The sequence below is a fragment of the Lethenteron reissneri genome, chromosome 55 (assembly GCF_015708825.2).
Source record: "Lethenteron reissneri isolate LAM-NWPU_2019-01 chromosome 55, ASM1570882v1, whole genome shotgun sequence".
NCBI classification, from domain to species: domain Eukaryota; kingdom Metazoa; phylum Chordata; class Hyperoartia; order Petromyzontiformes; family Petromyzontidae; genus Lethenteron; species Lethenteron reissneri.
In genome coordinates this window covers 3,981,660-4,005,287 of record NC_083833.1, presented here as the reverse complement: position 1 = coordinate 4,005,287, position 23,628 = coordinate 3,981,660, and the positions used below count along the sequence as shown (strand labels likewise).

The window sequence follows — 23,628 nt, the reverse complement described above, 5'->3', positions numbered from 1 at the left end:
CTAAATATTTGCTCACCTGTGTGAATGAGAATTCTCCTATTTCCCTCGCGTCAAAAGCCGCATTGAATTGAGTGCGAAATCAACACTTTAAACACTCGCAGAGCCTTATCGTACCGTTGGCACTCAAATCGATGTGTGCTCTGTGGTATTTTCCTATTCTCTTTGTCAATAAGCAGTGTTTGGCGGCTGTTGTACCGACTACCTGATCTAACACCCGTGGGATTCTGAAAGTCCCTTTAAAGTAATATTCCCGTTAATAAGGTTGTACATTGATGATGGATGGTCTGAAACTAACACACACTTTGTTCCTCACTTATAGACTCAACTGGCTTTCCTTAAGGGTTCGTATATTTCAAGCAGAAATAAGTATGGTCTTGATCGTGTATCTAAGTATGCATTTTAATACGTGACTGCAGTGAAGTCAATAGTGAACACAAGGAAGTCAAGGGGCCGACTTTTTATCTTCCCAATGCTAATGTTTACACACTACACCAGGTCCTCATTTGAGTCAACGTAGGGGAGGCCCAGGACCAGCCTAGATATTCGTCACTGATATTGGCCATAAGCGGGACTCAAACTCAGGTCGTCGTTTGTATAGCACAGCGCACGAACCACAACATTACTGCACGCGTACCCACACACACGTTCGTTCATACTCCAAACGGTCTGCCCTGTGACAACACCCACGCGCACCTGGCTGGGTTTACTTTAAATCCAAGAACAGAAATTCCAAAGCTTGATAAACAAAGAAGAGAGATTGCTTGGGTCCAGTGCAGCTGGTTACCTTCCTGAGGTCCCACAAGGGTGAAAAATACTGAAGTTCTCAGAAGCAAATTGTAAAGTACTTAACCCAAGCAAGCCTCCATGGAGTCTGGTTTAAATGGACTTGATTAGGATGGTTCTGATTTGGGATATTAAACCAATTTCCTACGTAGCACTTTTTTTTAGTGAAGGCAGTTGAGCAGTGTCCTGAGGATACCCACTAATATTTCAGGGTGGGGCCTAAATTTCGTACACAGGTAGACAATGCAATTGAACTGCCTAATACACACTGTTGTTAATAATTACAGGTGGATGACTGGTGGACTTAATGTCTTCATCAACCAACCCAAGTCACCAAGATAACAACCGTGAGTCCACCACAACCAGAAAACAACGGTTATAGCATCTGCCTTGCTCACCAGAGCAATTGGGGAGAGCTCATCCCCCTGTTAGTGACCCTAAGCCAAAGGGGGAAGATTCTGCATTATCGTGGCAGGGGCCAGTTTGTTTACGCATAGGACGACAATTTTGTCACTCTGGGCCCGATGCACGCCTTTTTGTCTGATAGGCACAGAAAATGCGCTAATGTCCCTGTCGCGATCATCCGCGTGAATCTGGCGCTTGTCTCGGCTTGAATCTCAGTGGAGAGCCACCGAGTGTGCAATGACCCCAAACTGCAGAGGGGACGACAGTGAAAGCGCTGTGTGTGTTTGCAGCAACGCACTTCTCATCTCACCCGTGTTGGTGGAGCTGTACTCCTCGCTCTTGCGCCGCGTGTGGTAGATGATGATGACCCACACGAGCGAGGTGCCCACCACGCAGCACACCACGGCGATGGTCACGATTCCCAGCACCGTGCTGCCATCGTCAATCTTTAGGGGTGTCGCGGGCTCGCAGTTTGGAGACGGCGTCACTGCGGCACAGAGACCACGCTTAGGTTATATTACACGTCGCGTCCCAACGCTTACTTTACCATCTGTGGCTACTACATCTTATTTCGAAGGCAAGATGCCTATTCATTATTTTAACACTGGGATGAATGTAATGTTGTAGGGGTTTTGGACCATAGCCATGATAGACTGTTGGGGCAAGTGCTGTCTGGTAAGCACCTACTAAGGCCGGCACGGCACAGGACGTGGTTGGTAGCTAACACCATGCCTTGTTGTCCGCTCCCTTACACAGCGCACCAGGTACTCATTTGAGGCTGAGTTTACAAGACAAATGATCCCTCGTATAGCCTCGGTAGACTGTTGGGGCAAGTGCTGTTAGCGAGCAACTATGAACACCGGGTCAGAGTTGACACACACACTCGTGTTGCCTCCACCTTTGAGCACGATGTCTCCCCGCTCCGTGCCGAGCGTGTTGGACATCTCGCAGGTGTAGCGCCCAGCGTCCTCCGCGCCGGAGCCCACGATGATGAGCAGCTGGTTGCTGGCCGTGAAGAAGTGGCGCTCCGTCACGCTGAGCACGCCGCCGTCCTTGGTCCAGGAGATCTTGGGCGCGGGGCTCCCGCCGGCGATGCACTGCAGCACCGCCGTCTCGCCCACCACCACCGTGCGGTCCTCCAGCGGACGGACAAACGAGGGCGTTTCTAGAAGAGAGGAGGGACCGACATTGCGGGTGAATTACGCTCGTAGCGCGCAAGGGTTTGTTTGTTTGTTTTAATTGACCAGATTGAAACGCTTTCCAACTATGAGGTCGAAAGTGTTCATATGCAGGGTCGCAAAAAAAGTCTTGCGAAGATCATCCAATATGAAATAAACTTCGGCGTTGCCGAGTTTGTGTTACACAGATGATCCTGTTTAGCCAGTTGCGGCGCAACAAAAACGCAAGTATCACAGATAACGACTCCATGAATATTGCACAACTGACAAAACGTATTTGATGGTCATATAAAAAAACACGCAAACAAAACCCCAGTGCAACTAAACTCTAAATTTAGTAACAGTAACATAAATACACGTGTGACAAACAGACTGATGTTAGCTGCTGCAACTCGAGTGGCATGGTCAACACCCACTGGACAACAAAGACAGATCTCTCGTGCAGCCTGAGCAGACTTTTGGGGGTAAGTGCTGTTAGCCAGCACCGATAATAACCTAAGGCCGAGTGAACCTAGGGAAGGCCCAGGATCATGGTCACTGGTACTGGTCATAAGCAGGGAAACGAACTCTGGTTGTCTAGTTCGTAGCGCTACGCTACCCAAGCGTGAAGTTGCCTTCAGTGTGCGAGTGTGTGTGGATGACAAGGCCCCCTCACCGAGCACGGTGAGTGTGGCATTGGCGGTGATGGTGCCGGCGCCGTTCTGCGCCGTGCAGCTGTAAACACCCATGTCCTCAGGCTTCACGTCCATGATGAAGAAGACGTCGTCCTTGGGCATGACGTGCATCCGCCGCTCGCGCGCTGCGGGGAAGTCCGTGCCGCCGTCCTTCTGCCACGCGATCTGCGGCACGGGGTGGCCCTCGGCCGCGCACTCCAACCTCGCCTTGGCTCCTGCGCGGATTGTGATGTCCCTGGGCAGCTTGGCGAAGGACGGGAAGACTGGCGGAGGGGGGAGGAGGGAACGGAGATTGAAATTATGCTTAACACGTACACTCCCGCAGCCAGTATTCGCAGTTGTTTTTTTAGTTAGGCCACAATGTTCTGGCCAAATTTGTGTCGTTAAGAGACATTCGCCACCTGACAAAGATAAGAGGACATCATTCTGGAAGTCATTCCGACTTCCTGGATGTTTTTTCTGGAATTGGCAAACTGAAAAAGTTATAATTGACCGGTTACAATTTAATTAGTTTGGCTGTCAGATGATGGAGGGCCCTTAACAAAACAAGCTCACTCCTATTTTTTTTATTGTTTGTCGTAACTTTGACCCCATGCCCCTATTGGACATCTGTTGAAAAAAAGATTCATAGCTCATCAGATTTCTCCTCGACAAATAAAGATTCGGAATTGGCCAAATCATTGCATGGCCCAACCAAAACGGCAGCAAGTCAAGTCAAGCAGTAAAGTTGAATTAGCCGTCAGTAAATAACAGAAAGGTCTACCCCTCCCCCTCTTTACTCTGAAGGACGACAGACAACAGAAATGTTCAAACTGTTGTACAGCAAAAGCTCTTATCCGGTACCCATGGGGAACGGAGGGTGCCGATTAATCAAATATGCTGGCTATCTGAGAGTAATACTTATGGCGCATAAAACTTTTCAAGAAAGAAACTCGGCCTACATTTTAACTATGATATAGGAATTACTGTACTCTTTTAGAGAGGTACTCGCCAGTCAGTTGCAGAGCATCTTAAGTTCATTGTATAGAGAAGCAGTGGGACTGCTTAAGAGTACAGTAAGTACTGTATGAACAGACCGGCGCTACCAGCGTCCTAAAAATTCCATAAACAATAGATCTACGAGAAGAGCACAGCAGGATGTCGTACAGACGTCGGAATTTTTCCGGATACGTCAAGGAAGATTTATATTGCCAGATGCCAGTTAATAGAGCATTCCGGATATTGTCTGTTCTAAGGCAGTGTCGGAAAGTGAGCGCCCAGCCCCTTACTATTGACAGTGAGCTTGGCCTTGTTGGAGTAGGAGGCCCCGAAGTGGTTGGAGATGACGCACTGGTAGCGGCCTTCGTGCTTGAAGTCCACGCTGATGAGGTGCAGCCGCGTCGTGTATTCCGTCACCTCCTCTTCCCGCTCGCGCACCTGGGGGTTGGGAACACGAAGCCGCTCGTTGCCAAGGTGTTTGGGCGCAGAGAATTCTACCTCGGCCCGGTAGTAATCCCAGCAATTGTAGGGGAAGCGATTGTGAGGTGGTGCTACTCATGTGTATAGTTGTGTGGGTGAGAGGCCGTAGCCTTGTCGCGGACCCACCTGTTGTTACCTTAAGCACAACTAATATTGTCGTCGAGACAAACTTGATGTCGTCAATGTGCATCCAATAATTGACGTGGCATCACATTGCAATGTGATCTAAGTTCAAATCCTGAACTTAGTCTCATATACACATTATCATTTACCACTGATGAATGGGTAACATGGTGGTGACGGTGGTTAACCCACTGCACTGTTAAGCCGTTTGTTGTCCTTCCCACGCACCTCAGATGAGCACACGTTGCCTACGTATGGTGCGAAAGAAGTTTAACATACACACGCTCCAAATGAAACTAAAAAGCTGGTAAAGTTATAATATAATGCCGAGTAAGTGGCGGTGGTTAAGCGGGCGAGTGAAATTGAACAGGTGGCCCCATCTCATTCCTTGCGCAGTGCCAACCACGCCATCAGCCGACATACCGCCCCTCTCCTCTTCACCTGTGCGTAGTTTTCGACGTGGCCGTCCGAGATGACCTCGTTGTCTTTCTTCCAGGAGAAGGTGATGGGCGAGTCGCTGCTGGAGCGAGCCGAGCACACGAACGTCACGTTGCTGCCTCGCAGGGCCATGGTCGTCTCAGGCTGGACGCTGATCTGCGGCTTGGGGAACGTGTCTGCACACCCACCGCAGCAGCAGAACACGGGCGAGACACAGAAAGGGATTCACTCAGGGCTGGCTCGGCTCGGCAAAAAACCACCTGTTCCGCGAGGGACGCTCGCTGGCACAGCTTGGGTGAACCAATGTGAGCTCGGAAAATTCAACACGGCCATCCAAGCATTTCTACCTACCGCACATTAACTGAAGCCATTTTCCTGGCTAACTAATCTGGACAGACTTCAACTTGCACGAGTTGTTATTCACCCAGCCACGTGCCGCCGCAAACACTGACCGCACACGTAGGAGTCGGGCTCCACGCTGAAGATGTCCCTGCCCTTGAGCCACTCGGGGTGAGCGCAGTCGGCCTCGATCGTGTCCCGGAAACCGCGCTCCTCCAGCCACGGCGACAGCCACTTGAGGGTGCAGTCGCACAGCAGGCTGCTGCTGTTCAGCCGCCTGTATGGCGTGGGAGATCCGGGAAAAAAACACACGCAAGGGTGGTTAGGAAGGTTTAGTGCAATGAATACTCAAAGTAAGCTTCAAGTCAAAAACATGCTGCTCCAATCTTGCAAAAAGTTAAAGTCACAAATTTGTCCTGCGCATTTTTTTGTTATGTGGTTCAGAGTAGTGAGGAACCATAGACAAGTGGGAAGGCAGCCACAGAATCAGCGCCAAAAACTGTCCGGAGCTTTGTGGCCCTGAATTGGTATATTCGGCCAATTCCATTAATGAGTGATTAGACATGTGGGACGAAACCCAGGAGTTTGTTGGGGGGGGGGGGGGGGCACAACTCTAAATCCACTTGCTCGCTATATATACTGTCAACTCTGCGCGATTAATGGGAAGGGAGCATGCATTTGCATGATACACCAACCCTCTCCTCCACAGCCTTGAATTACAGGTGTGCAGCAGCAGCAGCAGCAGCACCACCGTGAACTATATATGTCTACATATGTAGACGTGAGCTGTAACCAAACCATCCAGAATGCACCCAATCTTGTCAGATGCTATTCAGGATTTGAGCACAAGTGGTAGGATAGGCAACCACCATGCACAGCAGGTGATTAGAGGCTGGAGGACGATGTCGTAGGCACCAGAGGGCGGTGTAGCATTTGTTGTGCTGTACTCCTACGCCAACACAAATATGCTCTCCACCTTCACCAACCAGCGCTATCGAGCGTGATGAAGACGGTCAAAATAACGGCCATGACCCACACAGCATGACTAATGCTACATTTGTAATCATGGATTAGTTTTGGTGCTACCTTCATTTGTACTCACATTTCTGTCAGGGCTTTCAATGAAGAGAAGGAACCGTCTTGGATGGACATCAAAGCGTTGTTGCTCAAGTCCCTGAAAGGACAGACAGGGAGGTTACTTGACCAGTTTTCACACCGACACCAACAAAACTACTCAATGGAGGTTACTTTAGCAATAAAGACAATTCAACAAAGCTCCAAGTTGTTTAAGTACCCACTTTGTTTCAACATTGTGCTTCCCTATACGCTATGTTCAATGGGTCTACTGATGGGGGTGGTAACAATTATGCACGACTTGGGAGTGTATGGATGATGCAGGTTTGTTTGCCAGGACATTGGCTGGGTTGTGCTGCAGCTGCAAGCATGTTTAACAAGTCTTTGACACTTGTGATTTCTTCAAGGCATCAGTCAATGACAGAGATACCCCATCTTCATAACTTTTGAATGGCAGGGAATCAAATTAAAGAGGTCACCGCCTGCCAATGTTTGCTGATGCCACCACTTATCGCTGTCATTTTCTTTCGCGTGACGGATCCCTTGGCTGTTAAACAGTTAACGAGTGATGTCCGAGACCAACATTTGGCTTCAGGTCTTCACTCTGTTTACTGATCCTCTGGGAGCCACTCCAATGCATGTCTTGATAACCTGACCCTCTATCCTGCACATGCACCACCGCCATTACAACTGTCTCTCCGAGATGACAAATACAATGTTTTCATGGCACACGCTATTCCAAGATTTCAAATTGTTCACACCAATTTTTCCAAAAAGTTCTCATCGTCCATGTGTGTCCAGACGAGATATTTCACTTGTCTGTACTGCCCGAGGTGGCATCCAATTTTATTCACATGGCCAATTATGGTGAACTATCAAATCATTTCACTCGTATCCGCCGAGTAAATAAATCGGTTACTAAGTTTTACAACCTTAGATGCTAACAATTTCTGCTCTGGTTCATGGACTGCAAGTATCCATTTACATGCACCTGCACTCAAAGAGAAAATTATTTTCGCGAGTTTTTCTTTGTTAAAGTGAACCTCCCTTACCCAGAGCGTAACACGGCCATTCCTGATTCCAAGTTGCTCACCAAATCCTGGATTGCTATTGGTAGCATCCTCCTCTTATACTCGAGCGGCAGAAGCTTCTTTTGGATTAATATTGCTCAAGAGGTAGTACATTTTAAATCAAGAGAATGCGGCTTATTTTACAAATGAAAGGCTTGTTTTTCCCTACTATTTTGATCACTGACCTAAAGCACACTTTTTCTGGCTCTGCCAACGCTGCTAACAAATGACTCACAACCGAGTCAGCCATGTGGTCTCTGCGCTCCCGGCAATGAGTAACGTTCCGCCGACTTAATACAGTGAGTGTTTCACAATTCGCGCCTGCCCACAGTTATTTTAACACTAAATAGCAGGGTTTTTTCATGTCATATAAGCTAAACCACAGTCATCGCGTTACATTCTTAACTACGATGTAATTCTTAACGAGCCAAGACCACTTGCGACACACAATTGCTCATTAAAACTCTGCGCTTACAAAATACGCAGAGGAAAGACCTGCCTCGCAAAAATACACATCTGTCCAGCAATAACTGGCAACAATGGGCAATCTTCGAAGCGGAAACGAACTGGCCAACCATTCAGTCTTATGCCTCCTGATACACACCCCTTGAGGAGGTTCCCAAAACTCAAAATTTTGTTATAAAGTAAAGGTAAAGGTGCAGCCTGATGGCGATCGCTTACACCTGCCACTGCTGGCTGCTGGGGTAGGAAGGGCCTTCACTAGAGGGAGCTCTGCAGCCTCCTCTAGAGCAGTGTTCTTCACTAACTTTCGCCGATAAGAGACATCATCAGTGTGAGGGCTGCCACACATTTGAAACCATTGGGGTTTGACAGCAGCACGATGATGATGATGGAGGGGTGTTTTCACATTTGTGTATTGTTGGGGGCCGCGCGTCAGGGGCCGCACTAAAGGCCACCACAGTGGCCTGCAGACCTTGCAGTGAAGGACGCTGCTCTAGAGGCTATTTGGCCTTCTCTCCCACACTTGCCAGATGCCTTGCAAGAGATGGGAGCCCCAATACTTTAACCCCGCCACATGCGACATGCCGATCGACTAAGTGTGGTGGGCCTATTTATACTGCTGGAAGGACAGCGGATGATGGGGTTTAAGAAAGCGGATGATGAGGTTGAAGCAACATTATTTCAAATGGCGAGTCGGGGAGAACGAGCCGGCGACCTCTGGACTGCAAGTTCATTGTGCTTCCCGTCACACAGTGGGCAGCATCCCAATAATATGTTAATGAAGAATGCAAAATACAAAAAAAGTATAGAACTCCTACGCTTCGATGCAACACTCTACAGCTGCTGCACGGCTGGTGCACAGAAGTAAAGTGACGGGGGGAGGGGGGCAGGAGACGGCATCCTTCGGCAATTACGTGACCAGGCTACGTCGTCTTCCAGTGGAGGCTATTGTGGCGTTTCGGTGGGCTCGCAATGGACGCTGTGGGGGAACGTTCGCGAACGCTAACGTACGTGACACCGACGCGAAGAGGGAAAAAAAAACACAACAAAAAGACATTTGTCCCGCAAGAACTGGAAACGGCGCAACGCTCGCAGAAAAATAACAAATCCAGTCTAGACTCGCAGATGTGGCTAAAGCATGGGCTGGTTTCGGAGCCAGATTGCCATATTACAAAAGCTATCTGCGCGCTCGTGCAACCGCCAGCCACATGTGTAACTCCTTCCTGGGCTTCGACTCGCTGCCAAAGTAAATGCGCGGCTACCCACGAGCGTCCAAAACGAAAGTGGAAATGTCGGAAGGGCTCCAACTTGAGAAAGAGTCGAGAAAGACTTGGCGTAACGTGCACAGAAAAGCAAAAGCTACTAAAAGCATTTGCAAGCGGCTGAAGCCAGCAACAGCTGAATACTTTAGCACCTGTTTTGGCCACACTTCTGTATACCCCTTTTATAAGTTTTGGTCACATTATTGTGATTGGCTTCCGCGCAACTTAGCGCATTAACGTATAATGTGTATTTGCACAGGGCAAACACGTACACAGTAACTCTCACAGAGATGCAATCTGTGGCAGAGAGTCTCTTCAAAGTCAGCCATGCTTATAATGCACTCTACGCGGTTATAGGCGCTCAATATCCAGTCACGTGACAATGTAGTGAGACCAACTTTTAGTCTACTTCATCGTCATCAGTCAATTTTTTTACATTTAAAAATCGTGACAGCGGCAATATATGTAAGGTAAAGGTGTAGCCCTGCAATTTTTTACTCGCTCAACTGTTGGCAGAAGGGTAATTTGGCCTACTCTTCCACACTGGCCAGATGCCTTGGAAGAGGTGGGAGTAATGGCACTTCCCCCCTGATGCCCGACCTGCTGATCAACTTTGCTCAATAATCAATACACTGGGTACCACTTCCAAAACGGTACTCAACTCTTGAGCATGAATTGGGACTCTGAACTCACGCATGTTTTGACTGCGAGTTGAGCGGTGTAACCACAGGGCCACTCAACCGTATTGTGACTACACAATTCTGCTCATCGGCAAAACAGAGACAAATAGTCAAAAGGCAGTCGGGAGTAACTTACAAGTACTGCAGTCTCTCCAGACCGATAAACGCCTTCTTGGCAATAGACTTGATCTTGTTCTCACTCAATACCCTGGAATCAAAGAGATACACAAACAAGCAGGAATGTTAAAAAGCTGTCCCATAAGTCACATTACCACATGCTTTCCAGAAACAACAGAGCGCCTGCAAAGATGTGCACGCCAAATTTTATCCTACAGGGCGCAGTAAAAACACGGTGTGCAAGGTGTGACCGTTAAAAAAAGGTGTCTTTTTGTGGTTAAAAGCATTTAGAAATTTAGCACAAGGCACATGTAAAAGAAATTGTGGACTGCGCGTGATAGATAAAAAAAACAAACATCTGTTTTAATACGTAGGGGTTGTCTGTAAAGACAGAAGCAGTTTGAACGGTGGGGTTGAATACTGGGGCTGTGTGAAAGACAAAAGTGTTTGCCAAAAAATATATATTAAAAAAACACTTGAATGATTTTCGCACTGCACATAACAGAAGCATTTCAAACAATCACACCTGAGATAAAGGCCAGCAGCGCCTGGGACTATCAAATCTCGATACGACGAGTGTTGCCAACACTATGGCAGACATGCGGATGTTTAGAGGGATTAGACTTGTACGATAAAAAAAGTCATACTACCAAGCGCATGTATTGTCTTATAGGCCCAGCTCTCACTGCTGTACAATTGGAATTATTTTTTTGTTTCATTCCCCCTAATTATATTTTAATTGCATATAACAACTAACCAAAAAGCCACAATTTGCTTATATGTTGATGCGTTTCAATGACGAGATGGTGCTTTGGATGGCGGACTTGTGCCAGAAAGGCACCACGTTTTAAACACCAATCACTTGACTTGCTGTTAGGGTCGTCGTTTGCCAAGTACACTTCTATTCGGAACTCTGCACCTAACCGTGTACCACTCCGTCTCAAAGAACGCCCCCCCCGAAAGATGATGTCAATTCAGTTACTTTGCGAAAGACCACTTTTAATCATGGGCGTCTGGTCCAGCTTTTGAAGCCAGGATCTCAGCAGTGCCGGCTCGGCACGCTCAACTCTGAGCCACGCGGACAAATTTGAATACATTAGGGTGCATGCTGGGAGGTGGAGTTGGTGCTTGCTATGAAACAAAAAAATTGCACATGGAATTTTCTGTTTGCAGCATTGGATGCTATTAACTGTCGTACTGCATGGAAGAATCTTGAATGTGTTAGTCCCCGATATACCTGGGGTTTATCAAGGTGCTCCAGATATCGCACATTCAAAATAACAGTTAATAACAGTAAGTTATTTGTAAATCAAGGGCATTGTAAACATACATGAATTATCAAGCAAAGAGCGTGAGGCAATGTTCACAACTTAGTGCCTGAACACAGTTTGCATTTAAAATATTTAATTCCTATGAAAATTAACGCTTGCTTCGCTAGCTCCCCAGTGTGCACTCTGCTCCACACACACACACGTGTCACAATGCAGCTAAACCTGTCAAACCACTTTGTGGGTGTCATGGCAAGAAGTCGCGCTATTAAGTTTTACCCCGGGGACAACGCCCATCCCCATGTCACCGATGAAGACCTCTTCTCTCGACGTGCGTCGACAGGTGCGAACACACCACCCGGCCACTCCATCCATCTCGGCCCCTCGACAAATTGCTTTGCGCGCCTCCGTTTTCCAGCGCCGGTGTTTGTGTGCGTGCACGCGCAGCGATATCCTCGCCAAAGCCAAATTGCTGCCATCTCCCCTATCGTCGGAAGCCAATCGAGCTCGCCGCCGCGTACGACTGGCGTTGCACGAGTCGCAATCGAAAAGGCAGCGGCGTTCAAATCCCGAGGATTGACTCGGGCCTCATCATCCCTTTGAGGGTTGATAAAACGTCAGACTGATTTACAGAAAGACAACAGCGTCAAGCCCTACCCCGCCATCGGAATGTGGAATTACCAACAAAGTCTGGCGGTGATGAGTATTTTTTATCTGAGCAGCAGGACACTGGGTTTATTTTCCCCCATGACAAATGTACATTGGTGCCTCGATAAATAAATTACCCCATCTTAGGTGTGGCATGATCTCTCCTGGCTATGCTATATTTTCCACTGCAATCTTACGGCTTATTATGAATAATAGGTAAAGTAGTCCCTTCTTCAAAGCACATACAATGCTTCTTCATAGCACACACAATACTTCCTCAATGCACATACAATGCTATGAAGAAAGGTAAGAACAAGCAATCAAGGGGATTATACACCTACGCAAATACAATTTCTTATCTGCCTTGTTCGGTTGAAATGTTGACATAACTGCACCAACAACCAAATGGACGAATACAAATACCGCCCTTGTTGATTTGCTCTGCATGAATATATATTGTTGAAGATTCAAGTCGGTAATAAATTTAAGCTCGTTTTAAAATGACGACCCCATCACCGTTTAACAACGCGGGAGGAGTTAGCGTGTTATATTTCTAAAAGGAAACCGTCTGAAATGCACATTATGGGGAGGAAGAGCTGTCGAAAATGAATAGAGAAAATGAAAGATAAATGATGATGGTGAAGGCATAATTCAATCTAGACACATTAGACTGACATGTAGAAAGCCCTCGCATCATCTCAGGTGAGCTTAAGGGCTCTGACATTTCGAGTGGGGCATTTGCTTTCAATGACAGCTAAAATTGCACGTAGTAAAAATATTAGAAATTAAACTGTAGAAAAGTACTGTGTTACAAGTAAAAAAAAAGAAAACGTTACAGTTTGCAGTGTCAAGCTTTTCCTTCCTACACCAACGTATGTTACCATCAATAAATAAGGCAATCGTATTTTTGATGTAACTCACTAAACTGCTTTGCTTAGTACTTTGAACATTTATCATTATTTTGCTATGGTATCCGCTCATTGTTATGTGACAATTGGAAGGTTACAAGCTTAAATAACCGGTTTGCGGGCAAACTCAACCCATCATCCCCCCAGGCTCACTAAAAGAGCACAATTTGTGGAGTGTCATTAGAAGTCCACATTGAGAGACTGATCCCCTGCCATGAGAATGTGGAATTTCCCTCCACTCGCTCAGGGCTGTCAACGGTTGATGAGCACCACTATTTCCACATTCGAGAAGGGAGACAATAACTTGTTTCTAGAACTCGCACAACGTCTGGTTAACAATGCCGAGCTGTCCACAGCAAGCGATACATATGTAAGAAATGTCTCGGGTCTAACCCAGGGTAATCTTCGCACGACGCCACTGAACAATGGTCTCTTCTCGGCATAAGTGTCAAAGCGAATCCTGAATGTCACAAGTGGACAGGGCAGAATAGTTGATCGATGTCTCCACCGTGATGGGGCTTGCCTTGTGACACCGTCTGCCTTCGCAGCTCACAGCCATGCGTAGCGTCTTATCTCATTGGCACGACTCATCTCAAAACGTGGATTTTGTTTTCCCTCTGCAGGCACTTCAGCCGCACCGAAAGGCACGAGGATTTTTCAAAGTGGTCCTTTTGTTTGAAACGAAGAGCCGCGAAAAGGACAAAGAAACCAAAACAACACTCGCTGGACCGGCTGAGCCAAGGAATAGGAGCTGTCGACACCCGAGCTTGCCAACACGGCGCTAACGATCGCCCAAGCATGCCATGTGTCGACAAAGCTAGCTCCAAACACCACGTCAACTTTGCCCTCGAGCCTAATCCACGTGAAGCCATTCTTCACGGTGTACGTATATACCCAGGTAATTATTCACCATATAATTGTGCAGACTGCAGGGGCAAGTGCTGTTGTAGCGAGCACCTATTCAGGGTATGGCTGACGCTACAGCTTTAGTATTTCCAGTGCCCATGTTTACACAATGCACGAGGCACTCATTTACGACAGAGCTCACCTACGGGATGCCCAGAACAGGTTCAGAGATTACTGATGATGTGGCGTGGCTGTGGCTCGGTGCTTGAACCGCCGGTCAGTGATTGTACACACACCAAAAATGTGGATTCCTTCAGTGGGTGGCTGCACCAACTTTTGCTTTAAAATACAAGAATAAACGTGCGTCTTAGAAATTGTGGACTTTGGTAACAATAATTAAACATTCTCGCTCTTTGCCCTTAAGAGCAGGCAGGAAAATGCTGGCGGAAAAAAAACATTTTCTCAGATCGCCTTGATACACACATCCCAATGTTGTCCCGCCATCTAGAAAATCTGTCACATTTGAGATGCTTTATAAGTCCAAACTGTGATGTTGGTAAATATGTATTTTCAAGCCGAACCTGTAGAAATTCTTACACTTGGAAATAAAAAAACGATACATTCACTACACTAACAAATGATGACTAAAGTCGACCTATGCAACTGCACCAGTAAAAAATCTGACCGTTTTGCCTTTGCATCCTGTGCTATTATATATATTCTTACGTATTCCTTTCACACTGGTCTGCTTGCGAGCACGCTTGCGAGCACGCCTGCGTGTGCGCGCGCACGCAGATGTCCACCCTGTGACAGGTGCTGAAGCAATCTGGAGAATGTTAATCAGTCGAGTTGGTATTTTTTTTTCTCTCTGGTTGTTTGTTGAAATCTGGCCCTGCGTGGAGGAGGACGACAGCTGCGCAAAGCCAGTGCTGCTCTCACACTTCCTGCAGGTGCCTGTGCTTACATTTTCCAAGAGACACGGCCAGCCAAGCAGACACAAGAGCGCGCTCAGACACACACACACGTGTTTCCCCACCACCCAAACCCACTGCTTTGCCTCTTCCACTGCAAGCCGTCCACCTCGCAGGCATCGCTTTGTTCCCCAAAGACGCGAGGGGAGGGAGACGTGGGGTGAACGCGTTGACGCAAAGGTTTGCGGTTCGAGAGCGCAGTGGCCGCCCTAGTTAATGCCGCATGTGCGCATTAACGCACCAACGTACGACTTGATGTGGCAGAGCGGTGGGAGCTTTTGTTTGCCACTTGTTGTAGAGGTTCGTGGTTCAGGCCTCACGGCCGCCCTGGTTAATGCCGCGGGTATTTTAACCAAGAAATAGGTGCCGTCTGCCTCACAAAGGATGTCAAGGTTGCCGTGAAGCTTTTCAAAAAAGCGTGGGTTACAAGTGCCGGGATCAGCCCCCTCTAAACCCGTCTGAAACATAGCGCCTTAGAGATACCCTTGCATTCTAAGAATTGCACGAATACAAACTGTACTAAATGACTATTATTATTTTAAGTTTGCTTTATTTCCTTGTCTAACTTGAAATAACTTCATAGCTTTAGTGTGCACTCTATCATCTTTAATGTATGTTATGATGTTCATAAAACCAATGGATGGCAATTGTAGCGTGGTGGTGTTATACAAATATAGTATGATTACAACTTCTACTTTGGCTGAAGCATAGATTATGATCGACGGTTATTGTAATTGTTAGGCATTGTCCAAGTGTTGCTAACATACATTCACGTAAAAGGAGTTATAAAAACGTCTTGTACAGAATGCTTCAACATTCATTTCTTCATTTAGACATACGGACAACTGTACTGGAACCGGGCGTGACTTCACGAGCAACTATTCGGGCCAGCAAGGAAAACGAGGGATGGATGTGAGACCAGCAGCATGCTGAATCGCCTCCATCTCGCTCTCCATCCCCATCAAATCCACACCAAAAGAGGCTTTTGGCCCCAGCTGTCGATTGAGGTTATTGCTCAAGAACATTGAACCCAGGTTTTCAAGGATGGAAGGAAGCACACTGTGGAACCACTACACTAGTGCTCCCCCCATGGTCACGTACACACTCGTACAAAAATAATATTCTCGATTCAGCTCTCTAAACCAAAGGGGGCAAAAGTTCTCCCTCGTGAACACTTCGCAAAGTTCCAGAGTGGCTCAGGTGTGGAAAGGGATGTCCAAATATGAAGTTGGCCACCTTTGACTCTCGAATGCAGACCATTTCACCGAGCGTCAGAGACTTCCCAATCTTCTTCTTCCGTGTGTGTGTGCGCGAACACTGGTACTGTAGTTGTTAGTACACTTGCGTTTCTATCACAGCAACCAAGATTCGATTCTTGGCCCATGCATACCAGTTAGTTCTAAGGAGCACCTAAAACCTGTCCTCGACTTTCCTTCACCCAACTCTTACTTCAACCGATTAAATGTTGCCAAATGTGGTGCAGAAGAGTTGACAATCTGAAAATTGCATCGCTGAGCTAACGCCGATTGAAAAACAGAATTTCGATTTAAAGCTTTCGTGACTGCAGGGATTCATCTTCTTGGTTCTTTCGGTGAAGTCACGTAGAAGGGAAATAAAATAATAAAAATAAAACAATAAAATAAAATGCAAGGGTAAAAAAACTATTATCATGTCAACTCCTTTTTCAAGGCGCTCTTCTCCCACCGAGTTAAAATACGCTGCCAAGCTCAGCAGTGTTCATTGGAGCGCTGTGTTTCCGACAGCTGTGTTTCTTCACCTGAGGACGGCTGCTTGTGTTGTGGCCGGCTACTTGTGTTGTGGCCGAAACGTCGTGAGACTTTTATTTTGTTATGTTTTATTTTTATTATTTTATTATTCACCTTCTACGTGACTTTACCGAAAGAACCAAGAAGATGAAAAACAAAACTTCACGAAACAACAGCTTGAGAACAGGACTGCCCCTTGACTCAACATCAAAATAAAAAGAATTGGGGGCGCAGGTGGCACAGGTGCTGCATTCCTCACGACGGCCCTGCCAAAGGAGGTGGGAGGAGGTCTGGCTACTTCTCCTGCACAGCCGGGTGTAAAGTCAACGCAATTCCAGGAAATTGATTGCTAGCGTGCGTGCCTGCGTACATGCGTCCGCGGGTGGTTTTTTTGGCACCGTTAGTATAATGCTTAATGCCGGTGCGGTGTGTGAATATTAGTCCTGAGAAGACAAATACGGCTGGGTATGCTTGATCCTGGCCTCAAGAACCCCCCCCCCACCACCTTGCGTACCGTGCTGATCTTGCCCCGGTGCTCTGCAAGGTTTAACGGGCAGCGTTTGTCTTTGAGGCGGTTAGTCGTTCCGTGCTTTTATCATGGCAATGCGTATTTGACTCCCAGTCCGAACATCCATTATCATCATCAGTGGCAAATTGTATTATGAACCAAGCATACGCCACCCCTAGGTCAACTCAGTCGAAAATCCTGATGTAGTCTCAACATCAGCACTGGGCAAGACAACTGTGGCCAGGCCATTTATGGTTTTGCCGACGCAGCCCACTTGTGTGTTTTATTTGAGAACTCACAGTTTGTTGAGGTTTTCCAAGCCTGTGAAGGCTCCGTGCATGTCTTCTATTGTCCATGAGATTTCGTTTCCTGCCAGGTCTCTGTTAACAGGCACACAAAAAAAACAAAATAAAGACAAATAGCAGCAGCAGCAGCAGCTTACTCCCGAGCCAAAATTCCCAGCAGCCTTCCATGGTAATGGTTTCACAAGCGATGAATAATGTTGGCAGGATAATGTTTTTGATGGGAAATATTGTCAAAGTGACAAAAAATATCCTTGTTTTATGCATTCAATCAGTCTCACTTTAAATGAGTGCTGAGCACAAACATTACTTTACAAGTTGAACGTTCATACCGTGTTCAGTTACACACGAATTGTAATAATTTAACAGATACATCCAAAGCCACCCAACTGTAACTATCGCACGTATTCGTGAGTAAAATACTGTCACCCAAATGTAACTGCGTACGGCAAATTGTTTCCATTCTGTAATTCAGTAAAAGCACACTTTAGGCCACTCACAAAACGTATCATCTCACTTTGGCAGTGGCCTGAGGGGCACGTAGACTGGATGGGATTGCGGTGTGGCAAGTCAACTTGTCAGCGAAGTGAAAGGTTACCAGTTAGAATTCTTCTTGGGCGTAAACTCGGCCCATAATCCCCGCCGAGCAGATAAAACAAGAACCATTTGGAAGGAAGTCAACATTGGACGTTCATCTTGTACCGCAGGGCGATATCCATCATCCGGTGGTCCCCTCGGCTAAAAAACTGCGCTCCTAGACGCTCATTGCATTACTGTGTGCAATATAAATGCACGATGTTGTTGTTGTTGTCCTAGATATGTACTCGCCCCCACCGCGGGAATGTTGAATTTCCTGCGTTGGTTCAGGGCCTTTTATCCAAGTCAAATGCCCCCCCCATCCCCCCCCCCCCATTACTTGTTGGAGAAGCAGGACACTCCGAATTGACTCGACTTTGAATGAAAATCCCCTGAGCAGCAGAAAAGGCCAAACTCGTTTAAGTGTATTCCAGTGGTTCTCACCGTTCGTAGCCCCCCAATGAAGACCACTAGCACCCCACCCCCAAGGTACTCGGGGGGGTCACTATTCACCAAGATCACTTGTCCACACCTCTAGTCAACACAGGGTGAAGAAGTAAGGGATCTGTAACCTGAAGCGTTACACCTTTTGTCGCCGCAATGCGGCGCTGACATTCGCTCGCGCGCAATCAAAAATTTCTCCTGCACGGTATCCGTACAGCAGCCTGGCACCCCCCCCCCTCAACTACTGTTCTAAACAGTGGCGGCTCTCGTTGTTGCACACGACAAAAAGGGTCCCCCCCCCCCACACAACCCCTCTCCTGCCACCTTCACCGCCGCTACCGCAAAAAGAAATCCCCACCCCCACCGCGCAAACAAACACGCCCTAATCGGAGTGCCTTCACGGCTGGCTGGACACAAATGGCCGTGGGGTAGCGCAGCGTTAATCAGAGCCTCTCTCCCCTCTCCAGGGCCGTACGCTGCCCCAAAGCCGACCCCCGGGCCTCAATGGCCGCCTGTCCATGCCACTTTCACACCCACTGCCTCCCGTCATTTCCTCCCAACAATGGCACTTAATCAAAGCAGGCCTGCACCCAATTCTTTTTCCACTCGAGACTCTTTGACACAGAAAGAGGCCCCCCGTAAGGTTCGTGTGTGTCTCTTCTCTTGGCTTTCCTTCTCCCCACTCTCTCCTCTTTGCTGGCACCAAATAACCACCCCCTTCTCAAGAGTTATACCTTTCGGACATTCAATGAAAGCCTTCCCATTTCAAGTGATTGGCAAACAACTGTAATGCAGTCGACGAGGAATGCTTGCAGCTCGTGAACAGACTGTCATTCCACCAAACTACGTTTAGCTGGCCCAAGTTTGTATGACGTTGAACTTTTTTCACACGGTACGTAGCCAACCGTGCTAATCGGAGGTGCGGGTAAAAGTTTGACGCTTTAATAAAATAAGCACCACCACTTTGGGGTAAAGTTGAGTGGTCCACCTTACGACGAGGGTTGACCCCCACTGGAAACGTAGAATTTCCTGCACTGGCTCAGTGCAGCGAGTAGAGACAACACGCACGGCCCCATAGCAGGAAGACACTGTTTGAATGTTGACCGATTTGCAAGAGCACTTACTGCAATGGCTACGGGCACCGTACAACAATTGGTGAAGGCGAATTGCATGACAATCTGCCAAGGTTCCTAAGGCCGTGTGAAAGGTGATGAAGGTGGGGGGGGGGCAGGAGCAGACACGTATATACAGCGCGGCTTGCGGGAAAACGCGACGAGAACTTGGCATTTACGTCAAACGCGCGCAGTGATCGTGCCGAAACGGGGCAAGGCATGCAAGGTATGCGGCTTGCGAAAGAAATATTTCGTTCAGGTGAACACATTTGCTGAACGTGTTGCGGTTGCATGGTGCAATTAACCCACACAATCTTTGAGACCCTGGTCACCCTTATTGCTCACTGGTGCATTAAAGGCTAACAAAAAAGCAGGCGCCACGCTCAAGTGTAAAAACGGTATCTTTGTAACGAGCGGCGATTTTGCGTAACTCGCTATGAGCAATGGTGATAACTGGGCGTGTATTTATTTACAGGGCATGTGGGCAGTAGCATGGTGTATGATATGCGAATAGATTTGTAAAGTGTAAAGATCATCTGGCCGATGCAACAAATGGCATCACACCTCGCCATCACTTCTTTCCTTCTGCCATACGCCGCAGCTGTTGCAATGTCAACACCTGAAACTCCACGGTCCACTGTCACAGTATCCCACCAGCTGGCCTCCTAGCTTTTTTACGGTGGCGAGATGTGAACTACCTCGCCCGGTATACAGGAGGTCGTGGGTTCGATCCCAACCCAGACCTCTGTATATTCCGAGTTTGGATGTTCTCCCTGCGGTCGCGTGGAATTTTCTCCGGGAACATCCGGTTTCCCCCTCCACATTTACAAACAAGAGTTTAGAGTATTTGGCCGCTATAAATCCCCACACAAGCCACTTGGTTGCACACAGGTCACTTCTGAAAAAAAGCTTTTTAGCTCAGTGGGCCTCACCTGGTAAAATAAAAATGGTTTCGTTTTTTGTTTAGTTTTCCCCTTGAATGCCACTCCAATGCACATGTATTGACACCCAACCCTCCTCTTATCCTGCACATGTTCCTCACCGATCATATTGTCCTCTCACCAATTAAAATCTACTACGCTGTCACACACACTCTAGATAATCGCGACTTGAAAGAACCTGTACGGCTGAGACGCGTATGGCCAGCGTGCATGACGCTTGCCCAGACAAAGGTTTTACCACCTCCTCCTCCTCCTCACCACCTTCCACTCAAGCCATCAACGCTCCTTACTGCAGGTAAAGTGAAGTTCAATGTTCATTTATTCCATATATTTATTCATTTATTCCATTTATTTATTTATTGTGTTTCTTGTTTTTTTTTAAATGATTTTATGCATGTCATTACTGTAAACTTCGTGTAAAAATGCTTTATAATGAGAGATTTCTTGTGTCTGGAACCAATTAATGTAATTTACATTAATTATTATGGGGAAAATAAATTCGGTGTTCGAACAAATCGGTGGTCGAATGGCCTTCTGAAACGAATTAAGTTCGATCTCCAGGGTACCACTGCAGTATGGTAATGTTTGTTGAGTATGTGTATATATGTATAAACCTGTACCATTATGCTAGGCTACGTTTACAACATGCAATCGCCTACCCAACGCAGTGCCAATGCCAAGGTTGGCGAGTTTTAATTCGGTAGAGGTCTATGGAATGTGGAGGCAACTCTAGTTTCACCATTGCCACTTAGTTCGCTGCTCCAGGAAGCCACTGTACATGTCGGCTGCCCAGCGGCAGATGCCCCTGCGTGCTTCGGTAATGCGAATTTACAAATGAGTCGAAAAGCGCGGTTCAATGACGGCCGTTGAAAAAGCGGAGCACTTACCACGAATAAAAGCGATGTAGACCGTGCAGAGAGGTGGACTTTGAACACCGTGTTTTCGGCGCGCGCGCGTGCATGAGAGCACGCGTACAAAAACATCGCCAGTACGGCTTTGCGTGCGCACGCACACACACAACACCTTAATTGCACCTATGGGAATTTCAAAACGAGCAGTTGCTAAGGGGGCTGAAACATGTTTATTCCTATTGTCGGCGGGGCTGCGGGCACGCACGTAGCCGCACACACAAGCCCTCCTTATTGGGTTGAACCCGGTGAGCGTTAAGGACGCCAAGAAATGCGTCAGCAAGGCCTGGCAAAAAGAGCTTTAACACACTGAACCAATAACGCGAGCGGAACGTCACACTTAATCGCCTGCAGACCCTTTTGAGGTGGCAATCGGGGCTAAATTGGCTGCCTTGTAGTTTTGGACTTCACCGCGATGGGTCACAGTGGCACACGCATGGGGAAGAATTAGCCAGCCGCTGAGAATACCATTGAGGTCTCCGTTGGACTCATGTTTGCGTAGAACAGACGTGCGCAATAGTCGATTTTGTCACGCATATGAAATCCGTACGCGATGCATGCAAATCGTTTCGACTGCGTCACGTAACTTAACGTGAGAAGGTCGTGGAATCCATATACTGGTGATGGGTCAACTTAGGTCAGTAAAAGACGTACACTTTTGTGGCAAGTCTACGGTGGTTTCTTCTACAGAAAGACTGGCCTCCCATCACTGTTTCAGGTCCACAGGTAGAGTGGATCACTATCCCATGCTCTATGAAGCAGACACTTTCACGAGACTTTGATGCTTTTGACTCTGTTCCTGTCCATGGGCGGCCCTGGGGCCACTGCTCAGTGGAAATGCTCCAGTCCTTTGGTGGGGAGTAGAAGCACTATACAACAACCTCCGACAAAGTTGAACTCGTTTTATCCATTCCAGACCAAGACATGAACTTGCACGTTTCCGACTTAAGAGTCAAACACTACCCACAGGGCCACGTTGATTTTTTGCTGTCTTGGTTGGAACTACCAGATGAGTAAACTGAAACTGCTAAGCAGTTACAGAAGAAGTGACCAAGCTGTGTGCCCATTGGCATACGTTGGCCACCACCCCACACGCCAAAAGGTATGTGAACGTCCTATTGAGCCCCTCGGTAAAGTAAAAGAAAAAAAAGAGGCTCTCCACCCCTGACTCACAGCGTGAGGAGGCTGCGCAGCTCCTTGAAGGCGCCGTCGGCGATGTTGCTCAGGTGGTTGTGAGCGAGCAGGAGCGAGCGCAGCATGCCCAGCCCCACGAAGGTGCCCTCCTCGATACGGCTCAGGTGGTTGTGCGACAGATCCCTTTGGACAAGAGGAACCAAGGGGCAAGAACACACGCGACTCAACGCCGGGCACGTACAAATACACGAATTGAAATCATTTCAATCGATTCCTGTGATCGTAATACACGCAGAGAGAGAGAGCGCGAGCAATTTGATGATTTGCGATTCGTGCGGATTGCACGTAAACGTGACACTTCGGGCGGTGGAACGAGATGGATGAAACAAGACGACGACAAAGCGAGATGGCACAAACGAAGCGTAGCTCTTCCATCGCATCATGTCACCAAATAGTGACAGAACCATTGCACGGGAACCGATTGATATCGTCTCGTGTCAGAAGTGATGTGACAGTGAGTGGGGTGGTTAATGCCACGCTGTGCCGCCGCCACCACCGCCGCACTCACAGCTCGTCCAGCTTCTGGCAGAACTCCCAGGCGTCGAGGTCGATGCGCGACACGTTGTTGTGGCTCATGTTGAGCTGCTGCAGGGAGGAGAGGCCATACAGCCAGCCCTTGGTCACGTTGGTCAGCGCGTTGAAGTCCAAGTGCCTGCGGAGGAAGAACGAGTCGCTGTTTATCACCACAACGTGGGCCTGATACCTATGGTATAGTGTATCGATGGAACCAGATATGTCCACCTATGTATGTTGAACTTCCACACTGGACGTAGCCAACCATGCTAATTGGAGGTGTGGGGGAAGGACAACAATCTAAACACAAAACAGCAGTCCTAAAGAAATGTGTTTTCAATCTAGATTTGAAAATGCATAGCTCCAGTGGCTTCTTAATGTCAGACGGAAGAGCGTTCCAGATGGCCGCGATGCAGTGACCATCTTTATTCGATTGCTCGCCAAAAGCCGCTGCGAGCATTACCGGAGTTCGTGCGACCAAGACCACCACTACTCGCATTTATATCACGGGGCTCTCACATTGTGGAGATGAGTGGGGGGAGGGGGGTGTCTAGCCTGGCTGTAAAGCTAAAACCACATGACTATGATTTTCAATTATTCTTCTCATTCATAAAGCTTCCAGGTGTGTGTCAGGACAGCCTTGCGATACAAATCCTGCAA

The 23,628-nt window shown here is 47.7% G+C and overlaps 1 protein-coding gene across 3 annotated transcripts in view; it reads right to left on the bottom strand.

Annotated features, from left to right (window-relative positions):
- LOC133356635 (leucine-rich repeats and immunoglobulin-like domains protein 3) overlaps positions 1-23,628 on the bottom strand; it is a 74,073-nt gene that overhangs the window by 6,072 nt on the left and 44,373 nt on the right. For 2 of the 3 annotated variants that reach the window (XM_061574257.1, XM_061574259.1), the window contains 11 exons: positions 22,964-23,107; positions 22,435-22,578; positions 17,278-17,358; positions 10,083-10,154; positions 6,501-6,572; positions 5,512-5,675; positions 5,063-5,235; positions 4,309-4,456; positions 3,022-3,303; positions 2,087-2,353; positions 1,487-1,675 (listed from right to left, as the gene is read on the bottom strand). In XM_061574257.1, the coding sequence (XP_061430241.1) occupies positions 1,487-1,675; positions 2,087-2,353; positions 3,022-3,303; positions 4,309-4,456; positions 5,063-5,235; positions 5,512-5,675; positions 6,501-6,572; positions 10,083-10,154; positions 17,278-17,358; positions 22,435-22,578; positions 22,964-23,107 (1,736 nt within the window). The remainder of the gene's footprint in view (positions 1-1,486; positions 1,676-2,086; positions 2,354-3,021; positions 3,304-4,308; positions 4,457-5,062; positions 5,236-5,511; positions 5,676-6,500; positions 6,573-10,082; positions 10,155-17,277; positions 17,359-22,434; positions 22,579-22,963; positions 23,108-23,628) is intronic. The other variant, XM_061574258.1, reaches the window with a different exon arrangement.